Below are 21,776 nucleotides of genomic sequence, written 5' to 3' on the forward strand. Positions count from 1 at the left end.
GGACACCCCCCCACTCCACTCCCTGGGCAGCCGGTTCTCAGGTGTCCTTGCTTGCTTGCCTGCCTCGATGAGGAACAGCAAAGCATTTGTGTCTCTGCGTGCTCTGGTTGCCCTCACTCGGGACACAACAGCACTTTGCAACATGGAGCCGGAGCTGCCCCTGGACACTCTGGTGCTTCTTGTGGACGTGTTGGTGTGAGCCTGGCTGCACTTTCTGCAGGCTGCCATCCCGGAGAGCCATTTGGGGACTGTCAGTATCCAGGAGGCCCTGCAGGAGAGCTTCCACCCTGAGGAGCACTAAGAGCCTCCCTGGTGTGCCCCACTGGGGTTTGTGCCTCATTCCTCCCTCCTTCCACTTACCCCTTCCTAACCCCCCTTCCTGATGTCAAATACAAACTCTCTTTATTGACCGAAACTGGGGTGGGAATGAGAGATGGAGAGGGGAGAGGAGGGGAAAACCTGTGAGGAGGGAGCTGGAAGGGGGAGGAGAAACTCAGGGTTGGGGGTCTTGCCGGACCAACTTGATTTTCATGCAAACCTACTCCTGGGTTCGCATGTGGCCTTTGGTGGCCAGGCTGGCAGCTTTACTGCCATAGACGGCTGCGTTCCTCTGTCTAGTGAGGAGATCACAGACATTGGGGGCATCCCCCCAAACCTGAGTACAGTCCACTCTGATCTCCGCCTTGGACCAGGAAGGCGCCCACCTTCTCTGGGCCCTGGCAGGCTCCTGGGACTTGGCAGACTGCTCCTGGGGTGCAGTGGAGGGCTGGCTGCCAGGGGCTTGCTGGCTCATGTTTTGGGGCCACTGGGTCGCGGCAGTGACTGCTGGCTCTGGGCCGGCAGGCTTGGAGCTGGCACAGGCACTGTGACCAGAGTCTGCCCCCTTTAAGGGCTCCGGGGCTGGGGGAAAGGAGAAAAGTTTTCCTGGTTTGGCCCAGAGTGGCCACCAAGAGAAACTGGGAAGGCTGGAGGCCAGCTAATTCGGACTAAGCGGCTACACAGCGCCTATTCCGAATGAGTTAATTCAAGTTTGGCATTACTCCTTGTACAATAAGGTTTACCAAACTCAAATTAAGCACCCCGCTATTTTGAATATAATTCAAAATAGCGGTTTGCTTGTGTAGACACTATGGAAATTAATTTGGAATAACGACTGTTATTCCGAATTAACTTTGCAGTGTAGACATACCCTAAGATACTTCTAAGGTAAAGTCCCCTATGCTGCTTATCTACAGCCACATCCTGCAGTGATTCTATTGTATACCACCAGCCTTCGGTGCTTGCAGAAGGCTGGAGAGGCAAGGTACAAGGTTGCTCTTAGCTATCCTTTGATTTGTGCTCACAGAAGAGAGGCTTAAACCTGGAAAATGATTAATTTACAAAGTCAAAATACAGAATGGCAACAAAAATCCCTTAGTCACTTCTGAGATGACAATGCTGAGCACCAGCACAAGCCTAAAGCTTGCTGTAGAATACTGGGTGGTATGCAGCATTAGCCTTAGTTGAACTACAGATTCTTTATTGTGTTCACACTACAAAAGGTTTTTTTTATTTTCTTGATTTATTTAGGGTTTAAATCTTGTGATCATTTTCTACTAGTCAAAAATTTCTTGAGCAACTAAGTAAATGGATTTATATATTAGCAGGATTAAATAGTTTTTACCCCTCAATATATGGGTACATCTAAACTACTGGCTTTTGTCGACAGAGGCTTTATCAACAGATACTGTCAACAAAGAGCCCTAGACTACAGCCAGTTCTGTCGACAAAGCAAGCCGCTTTTTCGAGAGAGAGAGTCTAGACGCTCTCTTTTGAAAAAGCCCAGTGTGAATGCAATAGCGCCTTTTGTCGACAACTCTGTCAACAAAAGGCGTTATTCCTCGTAGAATGAGGTTTACCGCCGTCGACAAAACTGCCGCGTTCTGTCGACTTATTGTCGACAGAACTTGGCGGTAGTGTAGATGCAGGTAATAGTTTTGTCGACAAAATTCCAGTTTTGTCAACAAAAGTCCACTTTTGTTGACAAAACCCTGTAGTCTAAACACACCCAATAATATATATGTCAAGGATGCTGATCCCATCTGTTCATGGACATAGTGGATTAAGCACTAGCTAAGAGTTGGATGGACTGTTTGGCTCTCTACTCTGCAACTGACTCAGTGTGTGCATCTCTTTGCAAGAAAAAACTTGTTTTTCCTCCACCAGTGCTACTAAAGGTGGAAAAAATGGGCAGGGGGGTTTCTTTTGTTGTTGTTTTTTGTTTTATTTTGTTTGTTTTACCACACAGCTGAGTGTGTGTCCTAGCTACTCTACCACTTCCACCAGTAGAGTTGCATGGACAAAAAATGTTTATAAATACTTCCAGATAGGGATGTGAATGACTAGTCAACTAGTTGACTATCTGATAAACAAATGCTTCCCACCCCCTTGCTGCCTCTATCAGAAAGAGGTGGGGGGAGTATGGGGGGCTGCTTCAAAGCAGCAGCACCGCGTGGAGCCTGGGGTCAGCTGGGGACTCCCCCGATGACCTGTGCTCCCCGCAGCGCTTTTGCCTTTCAAGTGTAGCAACAGCCCCTGAGTAGCTTCAAAAAGCTTCAAAAGAGGAAGTACCCTTTTCGACTAATCAAATAGTTGATGCAAATTACATAGACTATTTTAATAGCCAAATAATTAGAATTTTACATCCCTACTTCCAGAGTATTTATCATGTAATCACTGGCATTGTCCATTCACTTCTGCTTGTAAGGTTACTCCATTTATCAAGTTTTTTACATAACTCTGAGATGTACACATGAAAATACATGGTGGAAAGTGGTGTTTTTATACTTTATTAGATTTTGTATATACCAGATTCTTTTTTTTTAAAGTTTTAAGAGTTTTGAGTTTGCAGCCAGACTGTCTGAAAGATAGCCATAAGAAATGTGATTACTTTGGAATGTACTCTTCTCATTAGATGCAGGTGCAGTAATTAGCACAATGGGGGTCTCACCCTATATTGGGGCCTTCTGCTACAATACAAATAAAACCCATGTTCCACCTAAATATTCAGGATGAAGGAACACTTGAAGACATTAACCCAAGGCGCGCTCTCTCTCTCTGCACTGAAGATACTATCTAATTTGTTTTTTGGCCAGTGCTACACTACATTCCTGACATAGGTTACCAACTCTATGCCTTGTACCTGTTGGTTTGAACAAAGCCTCCTCATCCTTTATCTAGTCCTTACCATCCTTTTCTTACTCAGAGTTGGTGGATTCCTGTACCATCCTTTGGAACAGTGTTTATATTTTACCTCGGTGCACTAGTCTTCTGGAATGTGTTTACATAAGTATCTACTTAGGAGTGCCTATGTTTTAGCAACGCTTGCCATGCCTTTGCTAAGCCCATATACCAGACAGTAAACTGTAAGCTAGCATCTGCTCTGTGAGAGGGCCTGACTTCTGGTCATGGTACCGCTTTTGTTCATTGTGGGTCAGGACTCAGATCTTAGAGAGAGCCTGGCATCCAGGGCTTGGTGTTTCTCTTCCACAGCAGACACTTCATGGACATAGGGCTATTGAAGAAGGCATGATACAATGGAGTGGGAAGCAGGGAGGAGGTACCTGAGCCTCATTTAATGTTCCAACAGCTACAGGAAATTCTTGCAGAATTGAAGAATCCTTTGAGTTTTGGGACAGAGCACCACACCAATTTTGGGTCAAGAGGGAACTGCAGGAGACAATATGCACCCTCACAGTCAGTTTGGAGAGAGAACTGATGTAACTCTTAGAATTACCAGTGATTAGTCTTTGGAATTTCACTGCTAAAGCTTGCAAGGTGGCCCTACATATACAGGAATTACTTTGGGGTTTCATTAAGCAAAGCATGTATGCATGTGCTGCAAGCATATGAGTAGACCCATTTATCATAATTAAATCCTTTAAACACATGCATCAGTGCTCTGCTGGATTGAGGTCTAGAACCACCTGCAACCCAGAACATCTGGCTCTATCAAATCAGATAGCATTCACTGTCCAAAATGAGGCCATTTCTTCAATTTACTTGAGTGCTCTTCAGGTTGAGAAAAGTAGCTGCCCCATTACTTACCACAGAAGCCATTGTATCCTGACAGCTAATAACTTTAATCACAATGTCGTGTTCTCCCATGTTTTTTAACTTTTTGAAAACCTCATTCACTCCCAGCCATTTAGAATCCAAGCCATCAACAGACACAATACAGTCTCCTTCTTTCAGACCATTTATCTGTAAAATAATTTCATGCAAATTAGCAGGATCAGCTGTAGTTCTTAAAACAATTCTTTATCCTAAAGCGTTTTGTCCTCTTCAAGGCTTCATACAAAACTCATAAATCAGATGGCACAGAACAAAACATCCAAGAAACATTTTAATGCACATAATTTTGTGAACATTAGTTTGAATTGAGTATAATTATTAAATTTTCCTGTCTCTTATTTTTGTGCCCTTTGCTTTTCTATTTTTCTTTCATAAAAAAAATTTTCTTTTAATAAAAATCTTATCGTTCTACTATTAGGTAGTTTTAGCCTTTTGTAATTTTTCCTTTTCATTTCTCTCTATCTCTTCCGTTTAAATTTTTTTTTTTACTTTAATACAAGTCTTGTGCTTTTGCCAGTCACTCTGATCTAGTTAAGCCTTTCTTCTCTTGTGCATATTCTCTCTTCTTTGTATCCCTCCTTTTTCCTCTCCTCTCATTCCCAAAATAGGATTACATTTGGAATCACCAGCATATTCCATTTGTTCCCTCTTTTATTCTCTCCTCTTTGTTTCCTGATCTTTGCCTCTCCCTACTACCTGTCACCCCGGAATTCCTCTCTCATAGCTTTTCCCCTTCCGGCCTTCTGAAGTAGATGGCGAATAATGTATTTGCTTATGGTACTTGTAAGTCATCTTCATTTATTAAATTTACACAAAAAGGAGAAATCTGTCCTAATTTAATAAGATTACAAATTTAAAATTGATCCAGATAACGTAAAAGTTAAAGTTCACACTATACTGTTAATCTGCTCAAATAGCAGACAATATATGTAGTATGGCAGTGCATTTAACAACTTAATGAGAATGAAGAAATACTCCACATGCCAATGCAAGTGAATACCATTTTCTGACTTCGGGTGTTCAAATTATTAATTTATCACTGCATTTATCTTTTTTGCATTTAAAACTGATAATGTCTATTGTTGTATTAGTGGTATTATATTTAGCTTTTTAAACCCACCCTTTTATTAGTCAGATAATATCTTTATTTGCACTAATCTGGATGCCTTACTGTTGTATAGGCTTGGCTAAATTAAGAAATCATACCAAACTTGGAAGAACCCGGAGAGAAAATTATTATTAAAACTGCATTCTCTATACTTACTGCTGCAGAACAGTCTGGATCAAGACCGTGAACTTGCACAGGTGGGCCCCCTTTAAGAGCGAATCCCAATTCCCCTTCTTGACAATGGAAATTAATAGTGCGAGGGACTGTCCATCTCTGCTTGGCTGAAAACACAGGCAACGGGCCCTGAAGGATGCAAAGGGGCAGAACACACTCATTAACTGCAAAAACGCTGACACACAAGTATTATAAGGTAATACAATGTGCTACCTACCAGCTTCTCAAAGAAGTCTTTCACTTTCACCGCAGAGAACTGAGGAACAATCATGTCTACTTTATGCTCTGTTTTAGCTAAAACAAAAGTGAAAAAAACAAACTAGTTTTCAAGGTCCAAATTGATAGTCAGAGACTGAAAGCTTCTATCCAAAGAATGGGCAGAGGAAGCTTCACATGCTACCTGTTTTTGCACTTGAGCTATTAGTTTCTCCTACAGCAGTGCTGAAGTTAAGAAAAGAAAACTATACATAATTTGAACATATCAATTTTTTATTTTAAGGGCTTTTTAAAAACAATTTAAATGTTCACACTTATGGGAAATAGAGGGTCAGACAATTATTTAATGACTGATTCAAAACATTAAAACCCAAATTACCAACATCCAATATCAAAACATACTAAGTAAATATACCAACTTAAATAAGTTCTCAAGCAATATTTTTCTTACTTTGCCCATTTGTAAATTTTGATTATTATTTATGCAAGTGTACATGCACACACAAAAACCTTGACATTTATTAATATTTGCCATTTTTAAAAATCTAATTTTTCCAAACTTCAGGATAAATCAGCAGATGGACACAGATGTCATTATCTTAGCAAAATGAAACATCAGGTTCCACAAGGCTTCTTCAGAGTATATATATATATATATATATATATATATATATATATTATAAAATAGGAGCTCAATAAACAAAAGAAAGAATCCAGTCTGTTTATGCTTTTTAAAGAGGCAGCTGGTCTGAATTAATGCAGGAGGAACTAGTAGCATTCATAATCAACTAACGTTTTACTGTATGCTCCTGTAGTACATATCTTATGCGAACATCCATGTGGAGAGATTAAAAATATAAAGCACAAAACTAAACTACATTTTATAGCCGTAGAAAGATTTTAACAAATAGAGGATACTTCCTTCATCCACCATAGTCCACTATATCTAGAAGATGCAGTCACGGAAGAACTGACACACTTTCAGGAGCCCTTCTTACAAATCATCCCTCAATCATCCCTTAAATATGAAGGGCCAGAGGAGGCTTCCGGAATCTGATGTCAGGCAACCAGCCTGTACCATATGAACGTGCTTAAAGGCACCAAAGTAGCATGATTGCACAATTCTTCCACAGCTACTTAGGAACTAATCAACAAACTCCGAGTTCACTGTATAGAACATGCTTCTCCATGCACTTTGAGCAAGAACGTTTAAGTGTGTAATCAGACAGCTATAAAAGGGGCTGTTTTTTTCAGAAGGTAAGTGCTCACTGCTTTCTGAAAACGAGGTCATGCTTAACGTGCCTTAGCTTGAATATCCAAAATCACTAGTCCCTTTAGAAAACCTTGATTTTCAGTTAGAGATACTTACGAACGACAGTGGAGGCTTCCGTTAAACTTAGAAAGTCATCTTCCTCCTCATGCTGAGCATACTTGCTAAGTGAACGCTTGTGAGCAACTGACAGGATCTCCTGAAGAATGTCAATATCCCGAAGCTTTTTGCACAGACCACAAACCCTTAGTGCTTCTTCATGATAAACAATGGCTTTGCGTAAATGTGCTTTCCCTAAACAGAGTAGAAACCATTAGCAATCATTTGCTATCCCACAGCAAGAAAAGGCTGAAGGTCCAGTTTTGTGATTCTCATTCAACTAAGTCATTTTCATGTGAGTGCATCCCACTGATTTAGTGGGAGCAGCAGCATGAATAAAGATGACTTAATTCACTTGCGTATTGCAAGGGCCTACGTATTCCTAATATACCAACATTTGCAAAAGTAAGTGAGCTTCATGTCTAATTCCAAGTCAAAGAAACACAAGAAATTGGACTAATTTCAATGAATTTTAATGAGATACACAGTATATGAGACCCCGATTCATCCTATTATTGCAACCTTTTGAATTTTGAGAAACAAGCATTGTTTTTTCTCTCCAAAACAATTTTCTTCTTAACCGACGCATTTAATAGTAGGAACATACATTATAATCCCGTAATAAAACTGGTTATATGAGCTTTGCCTGATTCATCAACAGCATGGGTGAGAAACCCCAGCTTGCCTGGATCTGGTCCCTGAGGCTCGGGGCATTGGGGAACCTACGCTGGCACTCCAGCCCCTCCCCCCCCTCCCTGGGGCTGGAGAACACAAAATCTACTAGCCTGGGACTCCCTAGGCTCTGGAGTGCAAGGGGAATTTGGGAAGTGTCTTTCTGCTTCCCAGTAGGAGTTACCTCAGTGAGGGTTTGCTTGTTTTTCTTCTCACTTTTGTGTACAGCCCCCGGACTAATTTTTCTGTTGGTCAGTGGTCTCTGCCCAATAAAAGTTCCCCACCCTTATCTAAAGAGTATTATATATTGTGTAGATATACTTTTAACAGTATGTATGATATAAGAAGATATTTTGCTGCACTGTAATTTCCAACAGTTATACACTTGCTGAATAGAGTCAGATTACCTAATTGTTTTCGTTGAACTTTATCCCTTAAAATGGTTAGGGACGTCAGTCCTTCTGGCATGTAGTCATGCAGTTGGGACCAGGCCTTTTCCTGTTTGTCTTCATCATCACTGGGATTCACTATATCAACATACATAAAATGTGAGTTATTTTAAAGTATTTCTATACCAGGTACCTGGAGGCAAGTAGAGTGCAGATGGGGGGGAATAAGCAGTAACATTTTGGAAACATTCTAAATTTTACCCCAGTTTTTAAAAAATCAGCAAGTTTGCTGCCTGAACTCTTGATTTTTCTATTCAAGAGAACTAATTTAGTAATAATATTACTTAGCTCGTATAGAACACTTTTCAAGTCTACTGTGTAAGTATTAGCTAATTAACTTTCTCAGTATTCCTGGAATGGAAGTCAGAAAGCATTATTTCCATCTTGCAGATGGGGAAATGACAAGATAACTCAAGGCCACAAAGGGATTCCGGGGAAGAGTCCATATTAGTACTCCGGTTTCTTAGCTTCCAGTCCTGGCCTCAATACAAATCTTTTCTTGATAGCAGTTGTTTATATGAATATATAAATAAAACCTAAGTATGCTTACGCTGGTGGTCGCTCAGTAGAGTAGCAACGAAGTAATGTGCCAGAGCTTTGTAATGGTCCGATTTTATTTTTGCCAGATTTGACCAGGTATAGGGGATTTTCTCCTTGACTGGTGTCTGATTCATTGCAGTGTTAACAAGCATGTAAACCTCACCAACCTAAAATGAAACACACATCTAGGTATGAGAAGTTACCTTTAAAACTAGGAGCTCTGTTATTAGCAAGAGGAGATATAACCATCTACAAATATTTGAAGGTTTAGTCATACCAGTAGGAGAGCAAAAGGAGATTTTACATTGACAGCAAGGACTAGAAGGGATGAAATTAAAAGGACAACTGAAGGTATATATCAGAGAAAACTAAATCTCCACCTATGGAGATATTTAAAACTAGACTAAGGGCAGGTCTACATTATGAGAGAAGGTCAGCTTAAGGCATGCAGTTCTAGCTACGTAAATTATATAGCTGGAGTTGACGTATCTTAAGCCAAGCTAGGGCATCATCCTCACTGGCAGGTCGACCAGAGAAATGCTACCATCCACTTCCCTTACTCTTGCAACAGTGAGGAGTACCAGCACTGATGGGGTTGCCCTCTGTGTTCAATTTAGCATGTCCTCACTAGACCCGCTAAATCAAATGTCAGAAGATTAACTACCACCACAGCAGCATGTAGATGTGCCTCAAGACACAATACTAGAAAATATATTGTATAGAATAATCCTGCATGATATTGGACTAAATCACTTCTGGGGTCTTCTCCATCTCTAATTTCTATGAAATATAATAGAAATATCCTATAATTTGCAGGCAAATCTTCACTTGTTAATGCGTCTGAAGGTAGGGTAAAGCAGATTACTATTTTAGTATATGCGTGTGTCAGCTCAAGAAAGCTGAATTCAAAGTTTATTTTACTTTACATACAAATGTGGTCCATGGAGGCTCTTTTAGCTACCTGTTTTCAGATGTGGATTATATTCTATATCAGAGCCTGCCTTCTAATGTCTGAGTAACCTATGAAACCGTTTTGCAACCCCCTCACTACCAAAATAACTCACTCTTGCCTACCATGCTGCCACTACAATACACAGAACTCCGGGAAGGATCAATGTGGGGCAGGATATTTAGTCAACTCCAGTCTCCAGCAGTAGAAATAAAGCCAGATCTGCATTTGGCAATTGTTAATACAAGTAAGTGGTGCCACATAAAGCAACTAACACCTTGGCTACGTCTACATTGGCCCCTTTTCCGGAAGGGGCATGTTAATTTCAGAGGTCATAATAGGGAAATCCGCGGGGGATTTAAATATCCCCCGCGGCATTTAAATAAAAATGTCCGCCGCTTTTTTCCGGCTTTTAGAAAAGACGGAAAAGAGCATCTACACTGGCCCGGATCCTCCGGAAAAAAAACCCTTTTCCAGAGGATCTTATTCCTACTTTGAAGTAGGAATAAGATCCTCCGGAAAAGGGCTTTTTTTCCGGAGGATCGTGGCCAGTGTAGACGCTCTTTTCCGGCTTTTCTAAAAGCGGTGGACATTTTTATTTAAATGCCGCGGGGGATATTTAAATCCCCCGCGGATTTCCCTATTACGACCTCTGAAATTAACATGCCCCTTCCGGAAAAGGGGCCAATGTAGACGAGCCCCTTCACATGTTCATCTGGGATCAGGAGCTAGACATCTACTATATGGAATCAAATACTATTGTCATAACTACTCATCCATTTTTTTAAGAAATAATTCTGTCAATCCTCAGTGAGAATTACAAGGAGTTCGTGTACTTTAATTTGCTAAGATGAACCACACAGAACATCAGTAAATAAATTATTCACTCTCCAGATGCAATTCTAGTAATGTAATTTGCATTTTAAAACAGAAGAGCTCTCATTATATGTGACAAGGTTTCCGCAGTAGCAAGCAACTGGACTCAATGATCCAGGCAATCCTATGTTCTTATTTTAGTGGCCCTGGTGAAGATGTGTCAGTATTTCCATCATACTTCACTGCTTTTATGTGAGAACATGCAACCTTGCTAATGTTAGGTTCTCATACTATGCCCGCAATTTGACATGAGTCCCTGCAACTTCATAGTTTCCATTTGTATAAAAGCCATTAACAGTAAATAGCATTTTGAATTCAATACAGGCAGTCCCCGGGTTACATAGATCCGACTTACATCGGATCCCTACTTACAAACGGGGTGAGGCAACCCCGCACTAGCTGCTTCCCCCCAGCAGACCAGGGAGATGCAAAGCTAGCGCCACTACCCTCCCCCCCGCCAGCAGACCAGGGAGACGCGGAGCGGCTTTTCTCAGCAGACACCTCAGCTTGAGAATAAAGGACTGAGGGAAGTGAGGTGTGGGAGAATAAAACAGCTCTGGAGAAATGTTTGGCTAGAGTTTCCCCTACAATATGTACCAGTTCCGACTTACATACAAATTCAACTTAAGAACAAACCTACAGTCCCTATCTTGTACGTAACACAGGGACTGCCTGTACTTTAAACTAATGTCACAAAAAATGCTTTGCAAGTTTACTAAATTGACAGCATGGTAGAGTTTTAAGCAAGTACCTTTGGCACTGGAAACACATAGGCTACGTCTAGACTGGCATGATTTTTCCACAAATGCTTTTAACGGAAAAGTTTTCCGTTAAAAGCATTTGCGGAAAAGAGCGTCTAGATTGGCACGGACGCTTTTCCGCAAAAGCACTTTTTGCGGAAAAGCGTCCGTGCCTATCTAGACGCTCTTTTCCGCAAAAAAAGCCCCGATTGCCGTTTTCGCGATCGGGGCTTTTTTGCGCAAAACAAATCTGAGCTGTCTACACTGGCCCTTTTGCGCACAAGCTTTGCACAAAAGGACTTTTGCCCGAACGGGAGCAGCACGGTAGTTCCACAAGAAGCACTGATTTCAGCCAGTAGGAAGTCAGTGTTCTTGCGGAAATTCAAGCGGCCGGTGTAGACAGCTGGCAAGTTTTTCCACAAAAGCAGTTGCTTTTGCGGAAAAACTTGCCAGTCTAGACACAGCCATAGGGTACATCTAGACTTTTTCGAAAGAAAGTGTCTAGACTACAGGCAGTACTTTCAAAAAAGCGAACCGCTTTTTCGAAAGAGAGAACCCAGGCAGTCTGGATGCTCTCTTTTGAAAAAGCCCTGTTTGCATGCTCTCTTTTGAAAAAGCCCTGTTTGCAATCAAGAATGCATTTTTTTTGCAAGGGCACTTTTGAAAAAAGGCGTTCTTCCTCATAAAATGAAGTTTACCGTGGTTGAAAAAACCACTGCGTTCTTTCGATTTAATTTCGAAAGAACGCGGCGGCAGTCTAGACGCAGGGGACGTTTTTTCGAAAAAAGGCCACTTTAAAAAAAAAACAAAAAAACCCTGTACTCTAGACACATCCACGCTGTGTGGATTTAAACACACTAAATTTCATGGCTTACCTTTGCAACTTCCTGAGCCATCTTCACTAGCGTGAAAAATTCATTTCGTATTCCGGGGAGAATGATCTTCTCAAAGACACATTCTTGAGCTTGAGCAAGCATCATTTTGACCAGAACACTCAGCATGGCTGGGCTCATGTCATAACTTGGTGTGTGAGTAAATGTTTCCTTTAGGTAGTTTAAAATACCTGAATTTGTAAAAAGTTTTTCTAATTATTACAACAGAAAAGGACTTTTATGGGTGATCACAATTCACTTCATTGAGAATTCACAAATTATCTAGTACAACTGAAAAGCAGCAAATAAGACAACTGTGAAGTCTGAAAATATATTTTCTTGAAAGTACTCAGCCAAATTAAATTATCCAAAATGGTGTGAAAAGTTAAAATGACTCTGTCATCTGTGTTAATGTTCTGTATTACCATTTAAGAAAGCTATGCTCGCTCAGTTCCCAGTCCTAGGTTATCATTCACAGGATCTACAGAAGCTGTCCTATAGCAGAACAAGGGAAGCAATGCCTTAAGATTCACTTATAAGAACTCTTCTGACTAATTTTAGGAGTGGTACTTTCCTGGGAACATAATGACAATTCCACAGGGACCTAAGGGTGGTGTATTGCACAGGAATACAAAAGAGAAAAGAATAATTAGGGCTCTGAAAAGGTAGTGAAGGACCCCCCTATTATGGATGTAAGTGACTAGTCGACTAGTGACTCGACTAGTCGCTTCCCCCTCCCTTTGCTGTCTCTATCAGAGAGAGGCAGCAAAGGGGGGGAGCATTAGCTGGTGCTAGGGGAAGCCAGCTTAAAAGGTGGTTTCTCACCAGCACCATCTCCGTGGTGGGTGGAGGGGGCAGATTCCTGGCTTGCGCCTGATCCCCACCACTGCGCTATAGCCTTATAAATGTATTAAGAGCTTGGTGGGCTCTTAATACGTTCAAAAAGCAGAGCCTGCTGTGGGGTTAGCTCCCAGGGCCAGAAGCTAACCCTGCTGCAGCTCTGCAATTTCCCCCCTTAACAAATGGACTACTCGATGGAAATTCCATGAATTAGTTGATTAGCTAATTAAATGCCATTTAACATCCCTACCTCCCTAGTAAAACAAAAAACAAAACAAAACCAACTAATCTTGGAAACACTCCAAAAGTAGATTCAGTGCACTGAATGCTCAAGTTTAGTGCTGTTCCTGCCCAATATGTAAACTGGAACAGTATGTTCAGCTGAGCAAAATTAGATTCTGCTTCAGTCATCCACTTCCACTAATCTATCATTTAGAAAATTAAAACAAACATTAACTGTAGCGTAAATATTAAGTAATGTTTGCAGGGATTAAAATGTAACATATCCCATTCATCTCATCCAACTGGTTTATCAAGTTCTGCTAGAGTTTCTTTCTCAAAGTTACTGAACAACTAGCATAGCAGTACCCCAGGCTACGGAAGTTCTCCCTGTATTTTCAATTCCATCTTTCTATACTCTTTTTTTTTAAGCATATGTTAGATTTTACACTTTTGTAGACAGGAGCTGCTGTTACTACTCAAATTTTAATCACAGTCTGTCAAATCAGTGAGACCTTATGCCTCCCAAAAATTTCTCAAGCCCACCTCAGCTTCTGATTCCTTCAAAAACAAATGGAATCAGCTCTGAAAGTCCAGAAAAAACATTCTCGTTTTTTGGTGTGTCAGTTTTTCTCTTTGTGTGGATAAATAAGTCAGGCATTTTGACTATCAATGTGGAGGGCTCTGTTATGTATGGAATTAGTGCAGCAATTTCAGTCCATGTGTGCAGAACAGCTACTACGTGTACTATATCATGTCACTCTTAACACAGCGGCCATGTTATGGAGCTATGCACAAGTACAATGAAGTGACTACACAGTGCTTTAGTTGTCATTGTGGGGCCCTGCAAAAGGCATTTTGGAGGTAGGTGATATGCTGCATTTTACAAATTAGTACAGCTATAAAAAAACACTGATAGAGATAGTCTATATAGGAATATATTTACTTTTAAAGGGAACATTTCTCTTTATTTAAAAAATGCTGAAAACCCTTCTAAAAAGGGGAACAAGACTGTAGTGTGGCAAAACAAAAATCTATTTAAAATCAACAAAGTATTTTTAAAATATCTATAGAGTTCTTTGAATATAAGAACTAGGGCTATTCAAGTAACACACTATATATTCTCTGATTGACAGCTATTATAGCCTTTCATAAAAATGGAAGTCAGCAACTGATGATTGTCATCATCTTACAACACATTTTCATTTCACAAATATTAAAACTGCTTCTAAACACCTGCAAATTCTAGGAATAATACAATATTTTATACTTGTGTGATGACTTTTATCCAGGAAATGGAGGGATTTTGTTACAAAACCTACTTTAATGAAAAACGGAGCTGTTATAACATGTTAGCTGAAACGGTGTAGCTTCCATTAACTACCACAGATGCAGAAGAGTAGAAACTCACTTCATATTCCAAATAAATGGCAAATTTACCATTGAACTTAATTGGACAATAAGTCTCATTTGAGATCAAAATAGGATTTTTTAATATTTCTAAAATGTAAATGTGATAGGCCTGATTCTCTTCCACCACCCATATTTTACACAAGTCAATGCAGTAACAATGGTGTAATGAAGAAAAAGCCAAGGAGAGGTAAATCTTTAGCTAATTAATCATTAACTGCAACCTTCACTCTGTATTTACCAAACATGTTCAGACAGCAGCTCCACGTTTTTGAAATGTTAAACTAAGGGTAATAGGAAAGTTTAATCAAAGCCTAGTTCAGCTCCTTGTTAGAACCTTTGGGGTTCAGTCCATCTCCTTTTTGTCTGGACTGTGTTAATAAAACCAAAAGTCATTATTGAGATCGAGAGAGAGAGAGTGTGTGTATTATTTATATATATAATTATATATCAAATGGCTCTTATATAAGACAGATTGAGATCTTCCCAGAAATAACCTCTTACATATGTACATACGTTGAACCACAGCTCCTTCTCTCTTTACATACCTGCAGCTCTCTGAAAAGCATCAACAGCATTTTCAAGTCCAAGCCTGGTCTCCCGATTACATCTTGTACCAATCTGGGTGTATAGGGCTCCAATGTTAAATAAAATACTGGCTTTTTCTAGAAAAAAATTCTTCTGACAGACAGGGACGCCTGTGAAGCAATCATACCTAAAGGGGGGGGGGGGGGGGGGAGGCAAAATGAAATAAGCAAAAGACAAGCAAACATGGAGATACCAGTGTTTTCATTGTATTCAGATCTGTAATGCCTTTTCTGCTTCTGCAGAAACTTAGGGTAATTCATAATGATATGCAGGGCTTGACAAACCACTGTTTCTGATTTCAGCTAGTCGCTCCGTGCGCCCATTCACCAGCGTTGCGTGCATGTGCAGTGCCAGTCTGGCGCATTCACGGTGCAGGGCTGGCGAGTAGCTCTCATTGCAGTTTGTCGAGCCCTGATGAAATGCGTGTAATGCACATATATCCTTGAGTTCCAGGAGCCAGTGAGTGGTTTTACTGAGCTTTCTTAAAAACAATGTGTCCCTTCTTGCAATGCTTGACTGGAACTGAAATAGCCTTCCTTGTCTAAATGGTAGGGAGTCTCCTTTTCTCTCCACAAACACAAAATTTAAATTCACTGAGTCAAATTCTTCTCCTGCTAATAATGGTGCAGTGTATCATAGCACATGCCATTTTAAGTCAGTGCAGAAGTCTTTCTACAGTCCTCTGATATTTTAGACTGAATTAAAGTAACACCTTGGGTGTTGTGACTGACAATTACGATATCCTTTCAGAAAACTGAAAGTCAGCAATTGACGACTATCATCATCTTGCAACACGTTCTCATTTCACACTTAAAACTGCTTCTAAACACCTGCAAATACTAGCAGTAATACAATACTTTATACTTATATGATGACTGTAATGGTGGGTTGTTGTTTTTTTTTTTTACAAAACCTACTCTAATGAAAATCAAAGCTGTTATACAGAGTCATTTGTAATGACTTTTGGCTTTAACAACACAGTCCAGACAAAAAAATGAGATAGACTGAACCCCAAATGTTCTAACAAGGATCTGTACTAGGCTTTGATTATACCCATAATTAAACATTTTAAAATAGTAGTGTTTCCTATTTGTCTACAGCAGGGGTGGGCAATAATTTTTAATAGGGGGCCACTCTAAGATATTGGAAAGTGATCAAGGACTGCATTTCTACCAAAGGGCTTTGAGGTCTGGGACAGAGGTTGGGTACAGAAGGGAGCTTGGGGTAGGAGACTAAGAGGAAGAGTTTGGGTGAAGGAGGAGGTTGTGATCTGAGGCAGAGGCTTGGGGTGCAGAGTCCAGGAGGGAGTCTAGGTGTTGGAGAGGATTGTGGCCTGACAGAAGGGGTCTAGGAGGGGGGTTCAGAGTCTGGGAGGGAGTTGTGACTTGGGCAAAGGGGGTGCAAAGGGTTTGGGTGATGACTTAGGGCAGGGGAATGGGGTGCATGGTCAGGGAGGGGATATGGGTGCCAGAAAGGATTCTGGCCTGGGGGAAGAGTGTAGGAGGGGGTGCAGGGTCTGGGAGGAAGTTGTGACCTGGGGAAAATGGATACAGAGAGTTTGGGTGGTGGTGTGGGGCAGGTGGTTGGAGCGGTAGAGAAGGGGTGGTGTGCCAGAGGCAGGTTCTGGCTCGAAGGTGCTCACTAGACAGATCCCAATCAGCAGCCCTTAAGGAACCTGAAAGCTGCAATCGCAAGCTGCTCCAGGCAGGAGGGAGGGAGAAAGGAGGTTTCATTGGCTGCCCCTGACGCCAACAAAATATCTCAACTCCTAATAGCCAGAAACTGGCCAATGGGAGCTGCGAGATTAAGCTGAGGGGTGGGACAGAGCATAGAGCCTGCCTCCTGTCCCAGAATAGAGCAGCCACATTTAAATCTGCTGCAGCTGTGCTTCGCGTAAGAGTCCCAGTGAGACAGCCACGGGCTAGATCTGGCCTGCTTGCCCCCCCCCCCCCCCCCCCGATCTACAGGACAGACAGTCGTAACTACTATTAGCCTGTAAATAATGTACAGTAAACTTCCGATAATCCGGCACCTTTAGGACCCAGGGGGTGCCTGATTATCAGATATGCCGGACTATCGGAAGGGGGGGCTATGAGGGATCTGGGGTGGGGTGGATGCCACCCCAGACCCCTCATAGCCCCCCCTTCCGATAGTCCGGCTCTGCCCCAGGTGTCCCCATTCAGCCGCTGCTGGTCAGTTTCAGCAGCGGCTGAATGGGGGATGCCTGCAGTAGAGCAGCTGGGGTGCTGCTGGGTTAGTCCCGTAGCGCCGCTCCTCCGTGCTGCGGGACCAACCCAGCAGCACCCCAGCTGATCAGCGGCTGACTCAAGGAACCCCGGGGCAGAATAGCTCTGCCCCCGGCTTCCTGGAATCAGCTGCTGGTCAGTTTCAGCAGCAGCTGAATCGGGACACCTGGGGCAGAACAGCTGGAGTGCTGCCGAGTTGGTCCCGTAGCTCCCCTCGGCACTGCAGGACCAACCCGGCAGCACTCCAGCTGCTCTGCCCCAGGCGTCCCCAAGAGCAGCTGGGGTGCTGCCTGGTTGGTCCTGCAGCTCCGAGGGGCAGCGCTACGGGACCAACCTGGCAGCACCCCAGCTGCTCTGCCCCCAGCTTCCCCGATTCAGCTGCTGGTCAGTTTCAGCAGCGACTGAATCGGGGAAGCTGGGCACAGAGCAGCTCCAGTTGTCCAGCTGCCCAGAGCACTTCCGGGTTCCCAATGATGCCAGATCATCAGGAGTGCCAGAGCATTGGATACCTGACCAATGGAGTTTTACTGTAGTTCCAATAACACAGGACTAGACAGCATTCCATACTACAGCTGAGCAGTATTTGAGATGTAAATTGCACCACCCAAAAAATATCAGCAGCAAATCACAATATTAATCCATTCTCACTATAATGTCTAGCAAGTATTAAGGATGTAGTCACGGTTCTGCTAATTCCCCACCTGCTCCTATGTGCTCATACACACCAGGATGTAAAATCCAGATACAATGTGCAAATGTTTTAAAGGGAATACTTATGGCCCTTCACAGACCTTACTCTCAATGTAGAAAGTGCCTTATTTACTTTAGAATTTTCCCGTACAACCTAAAGAGAGTGCTTATAAGTATCAATATGAAAACACTGTACAAGAAAAATAAAAGTGTTGCAAACTAGATAGAATTAGTTCAAAGTTAACAGTGTTCTATAAAAATCTTACCAAGTAAATAAAATTCCCATTTGTCTGGTAGGTGGAAAAAATCTGTTCTCCAAAAAGCCAAGTTGAATGAAATAGCTCATTAACATCTCAATGCCAGATTCATCTCTGCTGGGAGTACGGCAGGCCTTAAAATTCAGATAAATAAAAATGTATGTTCACACAATGCATTATGTTTAGTTACAGCATGACTAATGTAACACAGTGAAGACAGTTCTGCTCAACTAAAACCAAAAGAAGTTTAGAATATAGGAGATAGAAGCAAAGGAGCATCACTGCCCTTGTTCATCAACTTTGAACAATAGATTTCTGCACGTGGAGAGAAGAAAGCATATGGGAGGTAGTGTGTGGCAGGCAATCTCACACACGTTGAAATTAGGGCTGTCAATTGACCTGTGTTAACGCCTGCAATTAACACAGGACAGGATTAACGCGTTAAAAAAATTAATGCGTTAATCGCAGGCGTTAATGCTGCGCTGCATCTTTGAAGTGCCCCTCCAGCACTTCAAAGGGGCAGCACAAGCGGAGCTGAGGATCAGTTGGATTCCCCAGCTGATCCCTGGCTCCGCGTTGCAAAGCCCTCCACGTTGCAAAGCTCTGGCGCCTTAAAGGGGCAGTGCTGCATGGAGCCCGGGGTCAGCTGGGGATTCCAGCTGATGCCGGGCTCTATGCAGCACTGTCCTGTTGAAATGCCGCCACAGCAATTCAAAGGGGAGTTGCATGCGATTAATCATACAGCCCTAGTTGAAATACAATATTGAACAGCAGGTATTGTGTGAACTAGAGAAGAACATTTAAGTAAACATCATCTAATAATTAGAAATTGCTAGCATTGTACTACAGACCCCTACTATTTACTCCACTCCTGCTTTCGTGCCTTACATCAAACCTTTTAGTTCTTTCTCCCATTACAATTTAAACAAGAATATATTAAAAACAAATAACGATACTTTGGAATGTACAAGTTGTGTCAAACTGCTCAGTTACTTTGCTTTCCTGTTATGTCATTCTCTCATCTAACCCCAACTTCTTCACCCATTTGAATCTATATCATAGACTCATAGGATTAGAAGGGTCTGGAAGGTCATCCAGTTTAACCCCTTGCCAAGATGCAAGATTATATGTGAGTAGTCCTTTTCTTTGGCCACTTCACTGCACTGGGAGCTTATACAAAGGTGCCTGTTCACTATGACCCCTAAATGCTTTTCAAATCACTGTTCTCCATACTTCAGTCCTTCCCCTCCTTACATTCCTTATTCCTAGGTATACAACTCTGCATATTGCTGAACTGAAATTATTTTTGCTTGAATGGGCTCCAGCTACCCAGTGATACAAATTATCCTGTATGACTATCCTGTCCTCATTTACCACTCTGTCGTATGCAAATGATATCAGCGAGACTTCCAAATTATTGATGGAAATTTTATATATCTTTAGAAAGGAAATCAATGGAAGTAAGGTAACCCAGAATAAAGTATTAGTAAGAGTGCCACAATCTGACCATATATGAATATAAGTAATAAAAATATGCAAGATTAAAACTGGATATGAGTGCATAGTTAGAAAGAGAATTAACATGCACAGTTAAACCTACTTCTCTCAAATCCATAAGATCAGCTATTTCATCTTCATAGTCAGAACTGTCTTCACTGTAATGTTCCAGGATAAAGTCCTAAACAAAATAAAATGTGAAATACCCTTATTTTTTCAAGCCAGAGTCTTTGATTTCTCTGCAAATATGAACAGTGTCCTGAATATTTAAAAATCTCATTATTTGCAAAGTTTTTACTCGTTAGTAATAAATGGTGTTGTATTTATACAATGTTAAATTTGCAAAAAGGTAGAAAAACTATGAGACAAGATTTCAAGGTAATATCTTCATCTTGTATCAAAGATAAAACCCCCAGTCTTGTGTATTGTACTTCAAACAGCTATAATATTTTCTCCACTACTTTTTGAAACTGCAATTGATAGTATTTAAAATTACATCTGAACTAGGGATGTGAATGTTAACCAGTTAGCCTCACCCATAAGGCAGGTGAGGTTTACCAATTAAGGTTTACCCGTGGGGGCTGGAGCAGCTCCCCATCTGCAGTGGGCTGCTCTAGCCATACGGGGTGCCCACTGAAGACAGGCACTGCTTTGGTCATCCCGAAGGTAGAGTATGCTCAGGCATCCAGGGGTGGGGTCCATGGCAGACCTTCTCGTCCCCACAGGCAGGGTCTGCTCCAAAAGGCCAGAGGGCACTGCAGGCAGGGCCTGCTCTAGCAGCCGGGGCAGCCCCTTCCTGCAGTGGGGCAGAGGGTGCACTCCAGCCCCCACCTACCCGCCTTTTAATTGGTTAACCAATTAAACAGAATTTTACATCCCTAATCTGAACTCTATTAAGTACACAACAAGGGAGTCAAATGATTGTGAAAACTAAATTCATTAATAGAAAAATAGTGCACCAAATTCTGTTTTTGTTATATTGGTTAAACTCCACTGGCTGCGTCTACACTGGCATGATTTTTCGCAAATACTTTTAACAGAAAAGTTTTTCCATTAAAAGTATTTGCACAAGAGAGCGTCTATACTGTCATGTGCCTTTGTGCAAAAGATTTGCTTTTGCACAAAAGCATCTGTGCCAGTGTAGACGCTCTCTTGTGCAAAAAAGCTCCGATGGCAATTTTAGCCATCGGGCTTTCTTGCGCAAGAAATTAATGTTGCTGTCTACACTGGCCCTCTTGCGCAAGAATACTTGGCAAGAGGGCTTATCCCTGAGCAGGAGCGTCAGAGTATTTGCGCAAGAACCACTGATTTTGCACAAAATCTTGCCAATGTAGACACAGCCTACTGAGTTTAATGAAGCTATACTGGTATAAATGGCAGCAGAGTATGGCCAAATCAAGAATAATCTACAGATGAAGAAGTGAGGCCAAATTCTAAAGTGATGTCTAAGAGAGTCTAAGTTAGTAAAAGGGGGCCTGATTCTCTAGTTTTACTTCAGTGTAACTCCACCGACTCCAGAGGGTAAGTTGAAGTAGAATGTGGGTTTTTTCACTTTACACATTATTCTGGTTCCTTGTCATGGTTAAATGCATCAACTTAAGACTTCCACAGTATGAGACTGGGGATATACATAGTTAAGGGAGTTTTTGTATTTGGGAGTCTCAATTAGTGTAAGCGAGTTTAGCTTACATCACCTTTACAATTCATCCTTTTAATTTGAGCTGTAAAGTCCAAAAAGGATCCAAAGTAGTAGTGCAAAAGTTTACTTTCTAACTGAAAACAGCCCATTTCCTACTAACTTGTACAGAAGCTGCCAATTAAAACCCAAAGAAAATTCTCCTTGATTCCAAACATACATTCACTTCTAAGACAAAACTCCCATTGAAGCAGCAACAGTTTTGCTTGATTCTAGAAAGAAAATAGATTAAGGTCCCATGTGAAAGTCTGAATC

General features: G+C 41.6%; 1 protein-coding gene across 3 annotated transcripts in view; it reads right to left on the reverse strand.

The window, feature by feature from the left end:
* RHPN2 (rhophilin Rho GTPase binding protein 2) overlaps positions 1-21,776 on the reverse strand; it is a 62,112-nt gene that overhangs the window by 3,851 nt on the left and 36,485 nt on the right. For 2 of the 3 annotated variants that reach the window (XM_089781495.1, XM_006114928.5), the window contains exons 5-14: positions 19,929-20,006; positions 18,338-18,462; positions 15,096-15,262; positions 12,082-12,269; positions 8,652-8,808; positions 8,060-8,179; positions 6,981-7,175; positions 5,613-5,689; positions 5,378-5,524; positions 4,087-4,242 (exon numbers count right to left, since the gene is read on the reverse strand). In XM_089781495.1, the coding sequence (XP_089637621.1) occupies positions 4,087-4,242; positions 5,378-5,524; positions 5,613-5,689; positions 6,981-7,175; positions 8,060-8,179; positions 8,652-8,808; positions 12,082-12,269; positions 15,096-15,262; positions 18,338-18,462; positions 19,929-20,006 (1,410 nt within the window). The remainder of the gene's footprint in view (positions 1-4,086; positions 4,243-5,377; positions 5,525-5,612; positions 5,690-6,980; positions 7,176-8,059; positions 8,180-8,651; positions 8,809-12,081; positions 12,270-15,095; positions 15,263-18,337; positions 18,463-19,928; positions 20,007-21,776) is intronic. The other variant, XM_014569485.4, reaches the window with a different exon arrangement.

The sequence above is a fragment of the Pelodiscus sinensis genome, chromosome 12 (assembly GCF_052426305.1).
Source record: "Pelodiscus sinensis isolate ZL-2025 chromosome 12, ASM5242630v1, whole genome shotgun sequence".
Lineage (NCBI taxonomy): Eukaryota > Metazoa > Chordata > Testudines > Trionychidae > Pelodiscus > Pelodiscus sinensis.